Below are 15,246 nucleotides of genomic sequence, written 5' to 3'. Positions count from 1 at the left end.
CTTACCCCTTGAAGTTTGTCTCACCACAGTGCTGGACTTGGGAGGGAGTTGCTTTTTTTCTCTGCTCTAAAGATGAACACAGACCCTCTCCCATCATCCCACTCACTATTAAGACCAGAATGGAATGCTCCACAAGACCTGACAGGTTTTTGCATAAGGAAAGAACATACAGAGACTAGCTTAAAATTGGCCATTGGGTTTATCTGCTTTTAGAGCCCACAGGCCTCAGGATAGCCTCATGCGATCCCTTTACTTCAGGCCTCACTTCTTGGAGCCCATGCTTCTTATCACCTAAACACACAGGCTCTTCAGAGTCAAGCCCCAAAGGAACCCCACCTGGCAGGAGGAAGATGTTCCATCTCCTTCCGAAAGCCCACTGGCCTGTATCCTCCAGTGTCCCTGGAAGCTTGAAATGTACTTGGCATATTGCAGACCTTGTAAAAATTGACTGAATCACTCAAATCACTGTACTTCCCCCAGCACTAAAGTTAAGTTTCACCACCATCCTTTGTTCAATGATGGAAATTATTATTTTTTGTATTTATTTAATTTATTTTATAGGTGAGGCAACCCTTGGTTGACCTCACAGATTGCAAGGACCTTGTCAGCTTACAATCCTTTTTTTTTTTTAAAAAAGCCTACAGCACCTGGTCTTCCTAGGTGGTCTCCCATCCAAGTACTAACCAGGCCTGACCTGCTTAGCTTCCGAGATCAGATGGGATGGGGCGTATTCAGGGTGGCATGGCCATAGCAATGATGGAAATTAGCACTGTGTACTTTTCTTGACTTTGACCCTTCCTTCTGTATCTTCCTTTCCATTTCCATAGTTTTTAAAATGCAGCACTTTGAGATGCACTTTTAGCGGCTATGTGAACATTTTGTGGTTAGTCATAGGGATCCTAAACCAATGGAGAAACCTAAGTATTTCAATTTTATTCATCTACAGCCTGTACTGATCCAACAAAAATTAACCAGAACTTCCTGGAATTATACAGATAATAGATAATCTTGCAGAGTGGTAAAAAATACAAACTATAGGATCAAGCTAACTTGGGTTAGAATCCTGGTGTGGTCATGGCTTGTGAGAGCCATCGGCTTTCCCCAGGTCGTAGATGATGTTGTTTTCCAGCACTTCCTTCTTCTTGTCACTTGGTCTCACTGCATTGTTCAACATCGCTCTAACCACAGTCACCACTGGCACAGAATGATTACTGGCCCAAGACACTGGTAAGGAGCCAAAGAATTTCCTAATCAACCATTCACCTGGGCGAGATTCTTGCCTATCACATAACAGAACTCTAAGGAGGAAAAAAAAGCAGAGAAAGAGATGGTAAGTTGCATTCAGATCATAGAGGGTGTGATGGACTGAACTGTCGCTCCCTGAAATTCACATTGAAACCCCAACCCTCAGTGTGATTGTAAAAGAAGACAGTGCCTTTTGGAAGTTGATTAAGGTTAATTTAGGTCAGAAGAGTGGGACCCTAATCTGATAGGACTGGTGTCGTTAAAGGTGAAGAAGAGATATCAGAGATCTCTCTCTCCATACGCATACAGAGGAAAGATCATATGTGGACACAGAGGAAAGGGGTCCACCTAGAAGCCAGCAAGAGAAACCTCACCAGACACTAACCCTGATAGCACCCTGATCTTGGATTTCCAGTTTCCAGAACTGTAAGAAGATAATTTCTTTTGTTTAAACCACCGGTGTGTGGTGTTATTCCGTTATGGCAACTTGAACAGACTAATACAGGGGGTAAAAGGTTTTATTTGGGGCATGAAGAGGATTTTAAAAAAGAAGACAGCAAAAGCTACACAGGAAATTCCATACTCTCTGAACCTGGCACCACCACTTATCCCTTCCTTCAAAGCCAAAATGTGGGTTCCTCAGAGAATAATCCACCTCCAGCCACCTTCTTTCCTATCTTAGATACCTCAGTTGTCAGCCTCTTCAAATGAAAAACTACCTTCTAGGTAATAATCAATAATGGTGTACTCTTAGGCAGTATGAATACTCACCCGGGCCTAAATATGGAATAACGATCAAATTTTAATTCTTCCACCCTATCTTCTATTTCTCCCTGTTTAAAAACAAACAAACACACATACATTTTTAGTATTTAATCAAGACCAACTTGCCATAATGCTTAAGAAAAAATAGCTTGGGGTTTTGAAGATAATCTGCTTCTGAGGGTCTCAGTACAACTGACCCTTGAACAACATGGGTTGGAACTGCATGGATCCACTCATGTGGATTTTTCAATTGACCTGCACAGTTCAAATTTGCATTTTTCAATGGTCACTCCAAGGCTGGGAATCAGAGTATGTGGAGGGCCAATTGTATGTAGTTACATGCAGATTTTTTACTGTATGGGAGTACAGTAAAAGAGTCAGAGACCTCACGTTGTGCAAGGGTTAACTGTACTTATAAATATCCTTCCCTAGATTTTTAGATTCCAAAGAATCTGGGAAATTAAGGAAGACATCATTTAATCTTGACATGTAGTAGAGTTAAAAAAGAAATAAGTGAATGTCTGTATAGTCACCTAGCCTCTAATTGACCAATATTAATACAAATCCAGAGACAGTAAGTGACTAGTTAGGAATTTAACCATAAAAGAATAACCTCGCATTAGTCCAGAATTAATGTTACAGGCTGGAAGACATTAACCGTCTTTGGTTTTCTGGTAGTTCCAGTGGGTCAGAAGACAGATCCACAGAACCTCTATATTACTCATTTCCTAACAAACCCCACCAAATCTTAAGAGACAGTAAGATTATGTCTAGATGATGCTTTAAATTAAATTCATTAAATAAACCATAAAATTTCATGCCAGGCATCTCTATAAACAGCAGTACCAGAGGAGCTCAGGTGACAGATGTGTCTAAAGGCCTCCGAACTGAGCAGCATGCTCTCCTCTTCCTTCGTGGCCTATTCATACCATTCATTTGTCACTTAACCTGTCACATTGTTCAATCTTAGGTAGCTTAAAAAATTTTTTTTTAATGTTTTTTAGTATATTCACAGAGTTGTGCCACCTTCATCACAATCTAAATTTAGAATATTTAATCACACCCAAAAGAAACCCAATACCAATTAGCACTCATTCCCATGCTTTCCATCTAAGCCTTAGCCAACTACTAATCTTTCTGTCTCTATATATTTGCCTATTCTGACCATTTCATATAAATGGAATCATACACGTGTGGCCTTTTGTGGCTGGCCTCTCATTTACATAACATTTTTAAGGTTCACCCGTGTTGTAGCATGAATCATTTTTATAGCTGAATGATATATTTTGTAAGTATCTACTACTACATTTTATCCAACCATTCGTCAGCTGATGGATATTTGGGTTGTTTTCACTGACTATTATGAATAATGCTTCTATGAACATTTACATATAAGTTTTTATGTGCACAGGTTTCTTGGTTCGCTTTTTACAAAGATGTGTTCTGTCTATGAGCAGTGTGCATAAGAGCTACCAAAGCAGGCTGAGATGGCTATTTTTAGAAAGGTCTGCTTGCAAGGTTGGGCTTTGGCTTGGGAACTTGGATTTCAGGAGTGTTCCCATCATTATCTAACTGGTAAGGTAGTTTTCTGTATTTGTATAAGTAGTTTACTATTTGTATAAACAATGTGGTTTATGCTGAACACTTGCTTTCCTTCTGGAAGTAATGTTTTCTAAGCCGAAGGTGCCTACATGACTGATCCTCATAAAAACCCTGGACTCCTGAGCTCAGGCCAATTTCTCTGGTAGACAATACTCACCATTGGAGAAATTAAGTATGTGCAACTACTCCACTGGGGGAGGACTCTTAGAAGCTTGTACCTAGTTCCCTCCAGACTTCTCCCCATGTAATTCTTCCCTTTACTGACTTTGCTTTAGCAAATCACCAAACTTAGGGATCCTTCACAACAAACATAAATTCCTTGAGGGCAGGAACCATATCCAATAATAAAATATCATCTACTCTGGAGAAGTTTAACAATCACTGCCTCAAAATCACTTCTAATGTTAAGAATTCATACTGATATTCAAGAGCTGCCATGTCTCATTTCTTGATTACTAGATAATCAACAGGGGGAAAGACATTGGAAATTATCAAATCACTTCTGTTTACTATATATATCCCTGCGAAATAGTCCCTATAGCTATAAAAATGTATACCATGCATTTCATGCATCTTGCATTTTATACTATTTAGTATTGCCAATTAGCCAGGGTTCTCCAAAGTATAAGAAAGATAGAAAAATGCACAAACCTTAACTTGCAGATATAAAAAATTGCTCGACTTATCAGCTCCTTTAGAGGACATCAAGTTGAAATGTTTACACCCTCCAGCTTTTGCCAGCTCTGCAGATTTCAGGACATAATCTCGATCAACACGAACAAATCCCTCCTGAGGGAGAAAAAGATGTGACTTATTTCCAAAAAGCTGTGAGTTCATCTTAAAAATTACTACTCAGCTTGGGTGGCAGACTAGGAGGCCTGGAGGGGAATGGGGTCTAAATAAAATGCATTGAAGCAATACATGAATGTCAGGCTTAGACCCTGGGAAAGGCTCCAAGTGTGATCCTCAGGATAGACATACTGGCTTTATCAGCAAGGCCAGACCACAATAAAAAAACAGACAACGGGTAAACTGTTGGTTTTTGGTTTTTGGTTTTTTTTTTTCTCATTTAAAAAAATTAACTAAAAATTTAAAAACAAACAAAAAAATAAGGAAAATAATTTAAACACACAAACCAAACAAATCGGCAAGGAACAAAAGGAACAGTTAAGATCAAGCTGAGAAACTGCTTTTAGTCATACATTTCTTTGTCTTTTAATAACCTACAACCTTACAGCCCTCTCTCTGTTTTCTCCATTTTTTGGTGTGTTGACTGCAACATGGTAGGGCCTTAAAGCAGGGCTGAGAGCACTACCGAGGCAGTATAAGAACGGTCTATTAATTTCCAATTTTTGTGTATGATTTACAACATACTTTACATAGCAAAGAGTGAAACCTCACTCTTTCTTACTGACAGGTGTATAATCGAGACCATTTGGGGACCCCAAGTCTGGATTCAATCCAGTGAAGCTAGTGCTTGGGTCTTTCTTCTTAATTAACCTCTCAGCATCAGTGCCTGCCCAGCACATGGTAGGCGCTCCAAAAATATTTGAATGGGTGAATGAAAGTCCAATGAAAGTGGAGAAAATGCAAATCCAGTTAGAAAAGAAAAGAACTCAGTGGCAATTAAAGGAGAAAAGAAGAGGATGGTGCTGACAACAGGACACAGACTCATTCTCAGGGCCTCACTGAAGGACACAGGTACCTGTTCCCCAGAAAAGGGAATTTCCTGTAGTGATACTCCTTGGGATCCCCACAAATACTGGCATCCTCTAGCTCAAGACAGCTGAAGAGAAAAGTCTAAAATCTATTGAAACTGAACTTCCTAGGTACCTACAATTAATTAAATGAGGTTTTCTATAATGAGGATTCCAAATCTGAAGATTGATTTACTGCCCCAGTGATTTTTTTCATTAAAAATTTGCCTATGGTAGTTATTGATCCTAAATATTTTATTTCGTATGGAGATGCGTATCCTAGGATGTTATAAGGCACCTCGGGAAACGTGTCCAACTCCCTCAATATTAAGATGTGAAAACAAGGTCCAAGGCCCAGTGTGTGGTGACCCACTGGCTAATACGTGGTGGGATGAGGGGGCGGGGTGTAAACTCTTGACTGAGCAGTGCTTTCCACTGCCCCCATGTTCCTTCTTTTCTCACACTGTCCCTAGCAATAGAAAATATGGAATTCAATTTTAAGACAACGGCCCCAAGCAAACGTTTTTAACTTCGTATTGTAGTAGATCATAAAAGAAAACATATTCTAAGTATACCACTCAATGAATTTTCGTAAACTGAACATTCTCTGCAACCAGCTCCAAAATCAAGAAACAGAACATTATTATTACCTCCAAAGCCTCTCTCGTCCCTTCTCATCACTCACAGTACAACTATATCCACTACCCACAGGGCAGTGTTATTTTTCTGCCTTACTTTAGAGAATATAAATCTAACTCTTAACAAATAAATCAACGCTATCTTCTTTTGTGTTGTGTACTTTGACATTCTATCCTAATAACTGACTTGCCAACCTGTCCTACACACTGATTCAAGCTTACGTTGTTGCTCTTTTTAAATTGGTGTGAAGCAAACCAATTTTAATTCTGAGCACATCCTGAGAGAGTGATGTGATTCTCAGAGCCATTCTCCGAAATGAGATTTTACAGGTGCTGAAAGTGTGCCAAGGAAAACAATCTAAAACTACACAGAAAAATTCCAAAACACTCAATTTTTCTTCTATGTCTATTTCTTCCCCTCACTCCAATTCACCAGAATTCTGATTTTAATAACAGGTTCATTATTGATAATAAAATTACACAGCTGACTAGTGAAATTCCTTTTCATTATTGCTGTGGTTTGACCATTTCTTGGAAAGCGCATTATAGTTGTCTCTGTTAAAATGCTTTTTCTTTCATCAGCTTCTTTAAAAATAAGGGAAAGAGTCAGCCAATCACAAGTCTCTAGACCGACGCCGTCTCTCACTTAATCCAGGGCCAGTAAAAGGATAATTTGATTAAACTGAGACCCTAATTTATCTGGCTTTAGTTCTGGATCAGCCTTTTCTTAATAGAGTGCTGTCGGCTCCAATTGTTTGATGAAAATTAAAGTGACATAAATACCATGAGGCTTTTTCAATCTGATTAGTCAGCTAAGGCACATCAATACCACCCCAGCCATCAGACTCTGGCGTCCTTCCTTTCACCCGCCTCACTAACAACTGACAACCGCTCCTTGAAGGTGGAGCACCCACGCTGCTGCACAGACCCCCACGCTTAACCCATCATCCTGGTTCAATGGGCCCTGTTGACAAGGTGCCCATACCTTTCTCCATCGCTGTACTCCAGACAAAGCTAAATATTGTTTTATTAGCAATCAATGGCTGTTAATCCAAACCGATTTCACAAATCCTCTGAGCCCTCAAGCTGATTATAAATACACATTTTTCCAAGCCCACAAATTTTGAATTTCACTCTCCCTACCCTGATGCTTGGCCTTTTAGCTGGTGAATGAAACTCAAAAGCAAAAGGGGTCAACAGCTTTCAAGGACTTAGAAACCAAAGTTAAACGCAGATCCTGGTGACTGACTCAGAGATATCAATACACACCAATTTTCTTCAATGAGGAAGATTCCACTGATAAATAGAAGGGAGCTATCTTTAAAATTGTCTAACACCTTTTCTTGTTCTCTAACAGCTCAAATTAAAAAAAAAGAAGAAGGAAAACAAGAACAAGCTACTTCATGCATGTCCTAGAAACACAATATTTAGGAAAACTGTATTTAGTTTCCCAAACCAAATGGCAGGAGAAAAGACTTCTGAGTGTATTAAGTCAGTTATGTATTGTGTCTTTATGATTCCACAGAACCAGAGTTCCTTGTAGAAAAAAGCATTGATTAGATTAATTCCCACTATGAATCTCCTTTCCCAGAACCCACTTGAAAGAAAAAGCACAATATAATATGACTCAGCAGAGATATCCTCATAGGCTTCGCAAACACTTAGGGAGACTAATTCTCCAATTACTCTTTATTTCTAGTATTTTTTAAATCCAAAGCTACTAAGTATTTCTTCTCATCTTCTTCATCAATGCCTGAGAACCGGGAACACCCTGGCTTAAAAACAACTCATCCTAACAGGTATTTCAGCATGGTGATATGACAAGTGAGCCTGATTAAACTGAGACCCTAATTTATCTGGCTTTAGTTCTGGATAAGCCTAAAGAGTGATCTATCAGGAATGATCCATCAGAGGATCCTTTTCTAAGAAGGGAGGATCTATCATTCTGTAAAGGGTCCCACTTAGCCATATTTCTGTTTCAGATTCTCTTTCACTCCAACCCCATAAAATAGACTATAAAACAGAGATGCTGACAAACAACAAATGATATAATCTGATACCTCAGTTGTTTGTATACCGGAAGGCATCTCTGTATTTGATGTACATTGGTGGAACGAAGATCTTGGTTAGAGGAAGAGCTCTGGATAGAAAAATAAAATCAAACAGATACTGAGGATTCCTGAATCGATCTCTACGTTCTCACAAAATTTTTCCTTTGGGGTTATTCTTTTCTCTGTGTCATGAAAATAAAAGTATGCTACAGGCCAAAGGGGCGTCAGTGGTCACTTCCCTGTCAGAACAAACGAGGAAGCAGTGAACCACAGGAGCTAACTTGCATACTTGGCATCCCACAGCTACCTGGTATCCAAACAGCCTATGAGCTGGGTCCCTCAAACCATCTAAGACCTCTTCACTTCACAACCACCCCCTTACTAGACATAGAATCAAATAGCAGAGATTACAAAAGGGGTCAGCAAACTTTTCTTGTAAGGATGAGATAGTAAATATTTTCAGGCCTCTGTTGCAATTACACAGCTCTGATATCAGAGCACAAAAACAGCCACAGATAATACATAAAGTAATGGGAATAGTTCAAATAAAGCTATGGATATTGAAATTTGAATTTCTTATATTTTCACATGTCAAGACATAGTATTCATCTTTTGAATTTTTTTAACCATTTAAAAGTATAAAAACATTCTTAGCTCAAGGGCTGTATAAAAATAGGGAGGCTGTATCTGGCCCAGTTTGTAGTTTGCAAGCCCCTGAATTACAAGAGTATATCATTAGTATCAGAAGCCATGAGATTCTAATGATGCCTAATAAATGTTACAATGGCTACATTAATCACATTAATGGAATCATCCATTCAACAGAATCGAAGAACCTGGACTGCTAGAGCCTATGCCTACTAGGGGAGGAGAGAAATGAAGAGGTGAAACCACATCACACCACCTCAACCTACCTAAATGAAATCCTTCTCTTAATACAAGTAAAGGGAAAGCACTATTCTTAATGGAATCTGAGGGGTTTTACTCTTCACTCAAGTCCAATGTGGATTTGGTTTTCAAAGAGTATTTCAACCTTCACTAGCATACAAGTTACACAAGGTGAAGGCCACCTGGGACTACAGTACCTTGAAAACCAGCAGGTGAAGAGGACTAATATATTCCAATGCCTCCTGAAAGCAGGTCCAACAAGGAGAGGAGGGCTGGCTGCATCAGAATCTCCCAAGGAGCCTGCTAAAAATAGTTTCCAAGTTTCCAACCTTAGAGATTCTGATCCAGTAGATCTGGATTAGGGCCAAGTCAGGAAGCCACTGCATTGATTAGAGGACAGTGGCTTGTGAATGTGAAAAGGAAGATTAGCATCTTCCTTTTGCTAAAGGAAATGGTTTTCTGAACAGCTGAAGAAAGCTAACAGACCTTTCCCTAGCACCATGTTCAACAGAAATCGAGGTAGACTGAATTGGATGGGTTTCAGTGTTTTCTCCCAAAATTCATAGATGAAGTCCTAATCTCAGAATGTAACTTTATTTGGAAATAGGGTCACTGTAGTTATAATTAGTTAAGATGAGGTCATGCTGTCTAGGATGGTTCTTAATCTAATTTGACTAGTATTGTTATAAAAAGGAGAAATTTGGACAGAGCCACAGGAAAAAGGCCATGTGAAGAGATACAGAAAGAGGGCAGCCATCTACAAGTCAAGGAGTGAAGCCTGGAAGATCTTTCCCTCACAGCCCTCAGAAAGAAACAATCCTGATGACACTTTGATCTTGTACTTCTAGCCTCCAGAACTATGAGACAGTAAATTTCTATTGTTTAAGCCACGCTAGTTATGGAACTTTCTTATAACATTCTTCACAAACTAATACACTTAAGATCACAGAGAAATAAGCTGGCTAGAGAATTTCAACACTGAGACAGAAGTCCTAAATTTCTTGAAGCTTCTCTACCAGAAACTCAGGTCGCTAAAGCAAAAAATGTGGGGCATCCCAGTTACAAAAATGGCTACAGAATGACACTTGGCTTGTCACCAGCTTTGCAGTTCATCCATCTGATGAATTCTTTTTTCCACTGAGTGGGCTGCTGACCCAGAATACCAGGTGGGGTGAGCTTAGAAATCTACAACCCCTCCTCCTATCAAACAACTATTATCACCTAGCCACGAGTGAATGCTCACCTCTTTTACATTGCCTAGAGTTATCACAATCTACAAACTTTATATTGCATCCACTCTATATTAGATTTAAATTTTATTAAATTGGATTTAATTTTTATTAAATTAAATAAAGACTTTCTGGAAAAAATATCAGCTTACTTTCCGTCACTATCATCTTAAACCATTTAAACCCCAACTCATTTCTGAGCCTATACTTGGCTTACTAGTCTTTTCTCTTGCTTACTCTTTAACTAAGGTTTATCATTTCAAATAGATTTTGGAGAACATAAGGTATCGAGTACCCTGATGGGTGGGGAACCAACTCCATCTAAAAAATTATTCTGGGCAGGAAAGACACCCAATGCCAATGATTAAAACTGCACGGCACAATTCGAATACAACAAAGCAATTTAGACTTTTCCCTGTATCGCCCTATGGGATTTGCCTTATGTCATGGAAATCAACTGCTCTAAGCTCAGTGCAATGTTTTGTTATTATGCTGAGTCACCTTACCCAAATCAGGTTGGCTCTTCAAATACAACAAAACTTTTTCAATGCTTTTAGACAGCACACTGCTTGTGACTGTCCCTGGGACAGAAAAGACTGCAGTAGCTGCTGAGCAAGAACATGACCCTTTCTAGGAGAGAGAATGTGCCAAATCCTGGCAAAGCCAAACTTCTCTACAATACACACTTCTCACCACAGAGCTTAGAAACCCAGCTGTGTTCCAAAGTGGCCATGGCACTTTGGAAATAGATGCCTATTGAAAGCATAAATAGAATTATTCTTTGAAAACAAACAAACAAACAAATAAATAAACAGAATTATTCTTTGGATCACCAGGAGGCCCAGAGAAATACATCTGAACCTAACTCTTTGGTTGGTATACACCAACAATCTTTAACCATGTGCTCTTCTTATGATTGTGATACACGGGCCTGTTTATAAACTTATGGTAAGCCCCCATGGCAGCATTGTGGTCCTGCATATTTTATAGACATGTTTAGCTCCAGCAAGTAAATTCTGCTAGAAGAATAAAGTATAGTCAAGATATAAATGAAATAAGATGTATTAACACTTGCCTAAGATCTACGTAGTAAGCTATGACTTCTAACTGTGTACTAACTATGACTCCTGGGAAGGGGTTGATACAATTTGAGAGCACCATTAAAAAGAAAATAAAACAGTTCTGCGTCAGTTAAGGCTGAATCATCGCTGGAAGCTGAGTCATCGCTGGAAGCTGAGTCATCGCTGGAAGCTAGCTGAATCATGCCTCTATCATGTTCTATCCCAGAAGTTTAAAGATTGGCATGAAAACAGGTTGAAGCAAATCATTCAAGTGAGAGAGAATGCTTTAAGTATAAAACATTTATAAAGAAAAAGGAAAAAATAAAAAGCTTACTGCTAACAGCATGAGCCAGTTGCTTTTACTCAGACATAATAGTTTGCCTTAGCCAGGGATGTAGTGACAGCAATATTTGCAAGAAACAAAACCATGTAAAAATGTATGATGTCTCCAGCACACAGGCTTAAACTCAAATATTACTTACTCTGAAGGAAAGATGAACTTATCATCACTATTCAAAGTACAGCAAAAGCTAGGGCAACATATGAAATCTTAAATAATAAGAGCTTATTTAGATTTAAGCGCTGCAAATGTAAAGAAGAAGAGTGAGCAAGAAAGGAATCTGACATTACCGGCCAGTGAAAAGGGAACAAGGTACATTTCTTCCTTACCGCCCCAGCTTTTCTTTTGGTGGTACCCAGGCAACAGAATCCAACATCATGATCTTGAAAGGCAGAAACATAGTCATCCAACTTTTCAAAGTCCACCACTTCTTGATTCTAGACGACAAAGGCATAGCTGTATTTAACCTAATGTTATTTTTTAAAAAGACAGAAATACCCCTCCAGATTTAAAGAATTACAGGACATTACTAAAGAGTCTGCCTGTCCACTTAACATCAAATTTTGTAAGCTCATTTCCTCCCACCAAAAAGCAATTAATCTGAATTCAAAATCAACAATGCACTCATATGGCTACAGTATACATAACTGGACTAGGGGTGATCCAGATCTCTAAAGTCAGATTCAATTATAATTTTCTCTCTGGAAAAATAAAAGAATATCTTTATATTACCAAGCGGGATACCAATGAGGTGTAATGTGGGGGCAGGGAACAGTGTTTGGAATCTCAAGGACCTAGGTTCGAGTCTTGGGCCCACTAATTCCTTGTCATATAATTTTGGCCAAGTTATTTAAATTCTGCCTCAGTTTTTCAGCAGTAAAATGTGAATGATAATCTTTCCTTCAGTCCAATCCATGAAGCACCTGCATTAAAATCAGCTAGTGGGTGCTTGATAAAAGGACATTCTTAGGCCTCATGCCAATACTTGTGAGTCAGAAACTGCACCCTTGGTAATTCTTATGCTACCTGAAATGTAAGCACCCTTGGTAATTCTCATGCTACCTGGAATGTAAGAATCTCCATCTAACTTCAAAAGTTTACTGTCAAACCTAAAAAAGAAAGTTTGAGAAGTTCCCATCATGTAGGAGTTCAAATAAAATGTTGCTTTCCTTCCCTGTCATCAACTCGTTCAAAAGAATTTTCCTGGCACTGTACACAATGCTGAAGAAAAATATGTTTGCATAACATACCTGACCAAAAGATGGGCCACCAAAACTCAACTATCAAAGCACAGAACTCGATATCAGTTTCTGGTTACCAAAAGTATCTGACACACCCCATGAAGCCAGGCTATGAAGAACACATGTTACTCCCCAAGTGTGAGCAAAGATGTCCATTTAAACAGAAAAGTCCTGATGAACCAAAGACATATGCAAAATTACCTGAACATGGATCTGCAGGAGTCAAGAACATTTATTTGCTAGACTATTTGTTATCAAGAACGTTCCGCCTCTAAAACCTGTGAGACCAAGTTCAATAATTATGAGGTCTCAGGATTACATTACAGTTTAACTTACTGAAGTTCACAAACTTGGTTTAAATACAAGGAAGGAATCTATCTATAGGAAGCTCAGACTTATTTAGGGGATTTACACCAGACTGAAGCCTGGTGTATGAGTTGGTTAACCAAGAAAGTGTAAGTGACAGTCAGGGGAATATTCCACTTACAGACACAAGGCTGACACCCTAACAAGTCAGGCAGGGCTTGACTTATAAGTGAATAACACCAATTTCACAACCATAGACCTTTCCTGCTCTGCAAAGCATTTTGATTCACTAGCATCGGTGTGGAGTGGACAGAGAGACAAAACAAAGTGCTCTATCTTTAGAACTCAGCTTGAATGACCCTGAAAACGATGTTGTTCTGTCTCCCCAGCTTTCATTACAACCTACCCCCAGCCTTATAAGTCCCTTTACTGAGAGAAGGACCCTGCCCAAGGCTACACAGTAAGAAGAGGTGGACCTGGGCCTACAATCCAGGACTCCAGCTTCCAGTAAGGGCTCTCCCAGACCAGTCTTGGCCACACTCTGATCACCTCTCCCTGCCTGCACTGGCCAGGCAATGTTCAGCCTTTAAGCTTGAAATATGTTCACCCCGCAGAATCACTGCAGGTACATTTTTGAGTTTCAGCTCATATACCCACCACGTTTTTATAAGCTTCCTCATTGAAGGTCAGCTTCCTCCGGCCAATGACTGTGACTTTGGAAAATAGACCTTGTTCCAGGATTTCTTTTAAAAGTACTCTGCCAGTTTCCCCGCTGGCGCCCAGAATAAAGACGGATTTATTTTGCATCCTGAAGTCCTCCCGAAGCTTTGGCAGCGTCTCCATCTCGGTCATGCTATGGAAATAACATCAACAGGTGTTGATCTTTGGATGTTTAAGGGATGGCCTGGCTTATCCTGGGTAACAAGGATTGTTTATTCGTTCTGGGGAAAGATATTGTTATTCTCCGCAGTCCAGGCCCAGGAGAAAGGCCTGAGACACCTGCAAGGCGGGGTGCTAACCCCAGGACTTGAGACAACCCACACCTCGGAAGGGGACACAAACTGCTGGCACCAAAGAGCCTCGTTCACCCAAGGTACCCGTGGTTCTGACCCCTCCCTCCCCTGCCTACAGGGTGCGGGGGAGTTACAAGGAGCCACCCGCTGGCCCCACGTCTTCAAGCCACAGCAGGAGCAGGGCGGCCACCAGCGCCGCCACTGCCGCCGCGCTCAGCGCAGCGTGCCTGGGCATCAGGGGATCCCCACTTCGCAGGGATTCCTTGTCCCGATAGCTTATTCGGACGACGCCCTACCGTGGTCCGCAGGTGCCTAGCCGACTTCAACTTCGTCTTCCTGTTGACTGCGGCGCTCAACGGCCTGGCCCCGCCCACAGGGGCGGGGCCCGGGAAGGACGCACAAGTCTTCGTGGGAGCTTGGGCCCTGGTCGAGGGGGAAGGAGAGCGTGTGGGTATCTCCCAGCGAGTTATGACGTTCGGAGACTTCCAGGACCCTCATTCGCAGCTTTGTCCCTCATCACCTGAGCCGAGCTCACCCATATCCAAGGCCTCGGCCAACAGACTCGACCTTCACTGATCACTTTCTAAAAGCTGCAGTTTCAATTGCGTATTGGACATCTTCATCCTAAATGCACCATGTCAAAAACTTAACCTTTCCTATCCAACCACCCCAAACAGGAACAAAACAAACCTATTTCTTGCCTCTGTTGGGTGTCACTGTTCCTATATATTTGCACACTCCTCACTCCCTTCCCTCTGGGCGTCCTGGTGGTCCAAAGCACAGTATTCACCAACCCAAGAAGACTCCATCCTGGGAGGTAGGGCACCACATCAATCTTACCACTGTAACCCCAGCTCTGGGGGGGGAGGGGCAGTGTTTAGCACTTAGTAGGTGCTCAAGAAAATTTTTTTAATGGATGGATTTCTCTGTACCTTATATATAAAACCTAGAAGAGTAAGAGGTCGAACATTCTTTACTGATGATGCCATGACTTGTGCAAGTAGTGAGCCTCAGACATACTCTTTAATATAGACAACATATGGAGGGGTAAAGGAAACAAAAGGGAGAAAATGTGACAGGGGACTCATGGGCAAAAGGTGTCCTGCCCACACTACTCCAAGTCATTACAGAGTTTATCGCTTTCCCAAATCATCTCGCCTCAAAGACAGT

The 15,246-nt window shown here is 40.6% G+C and overlaps 1 protein-coding gene and 1 pseudogene across 2 annotated transcripts; both read right to left on the bottom strand.

The window, feature by feature from the left end:
* Positions 1-635: 635 nt before the first annotated feature.
* LOC120609599 (uncharacterized) lies at positions 636-753 on the bottom strand (annotated as a pseudogene).
* A 153-nt stretch (positions 754-906) lies between these two features.
* HTATIP2 (HIV-1 Tat interactive protein 2) lies at positions 907-14,438 on the bottom strand. Of its 2 annotated transcripts, none has more exons than XM_039865587.1 (6): positions 14,373-14,438; positions 13,721-13,916; positions 11,846-11,953; positions 4,264-4,401; positions 2,017-2,078; positions 907-1,298 (listed from the first exon to the last, which is right to left on the bottom strand). In XM_039865587.1, the coding sequence occupies exons 2-6, from the start codon at positions 13,913-13,915 to the stop codon at positions 1,073-1,075; spliced, it is 729 nt and encodes a 242-aa protein (XP_039721521.1). In that variant the 5' UTR covers position 13,916; positions 14,373-14,438; the 3' UTR covers positions 907-1,072. The 2 variants fall into 2 exon arrangements, with proteins under 2 accessions (XP_039721521.1, XP_039721523.1); XM_039865589.1 differs by lacking the exon at positions 14,373-14,438 and adding an exon at positions 14,211-14,326.
* Between the last annotated feature and the right edge of the window lie 808 nt (positions 14,439-15,246).

Source organism: Pteropus medius, unplaced genomic scaffold, assembly GCF_902729225.1.
Source record: "Pteropus medius unplaced genomic scaffold, Ma_sr-lr_union100, whole genome shotgun sequence".
In the NCBI taxonomy this organism is placed as follows: domain Eukaryota; kingdom Metazoa; phylum Chordata; class Mammalia; order Chiroptera; family Pteropodidae; genus Pteropus; species Pteropus medius.
Note: the sequence above shows the minus strand (reverse complement) of the source record. Positions and strands in the feature narration are given on the sequence as shown.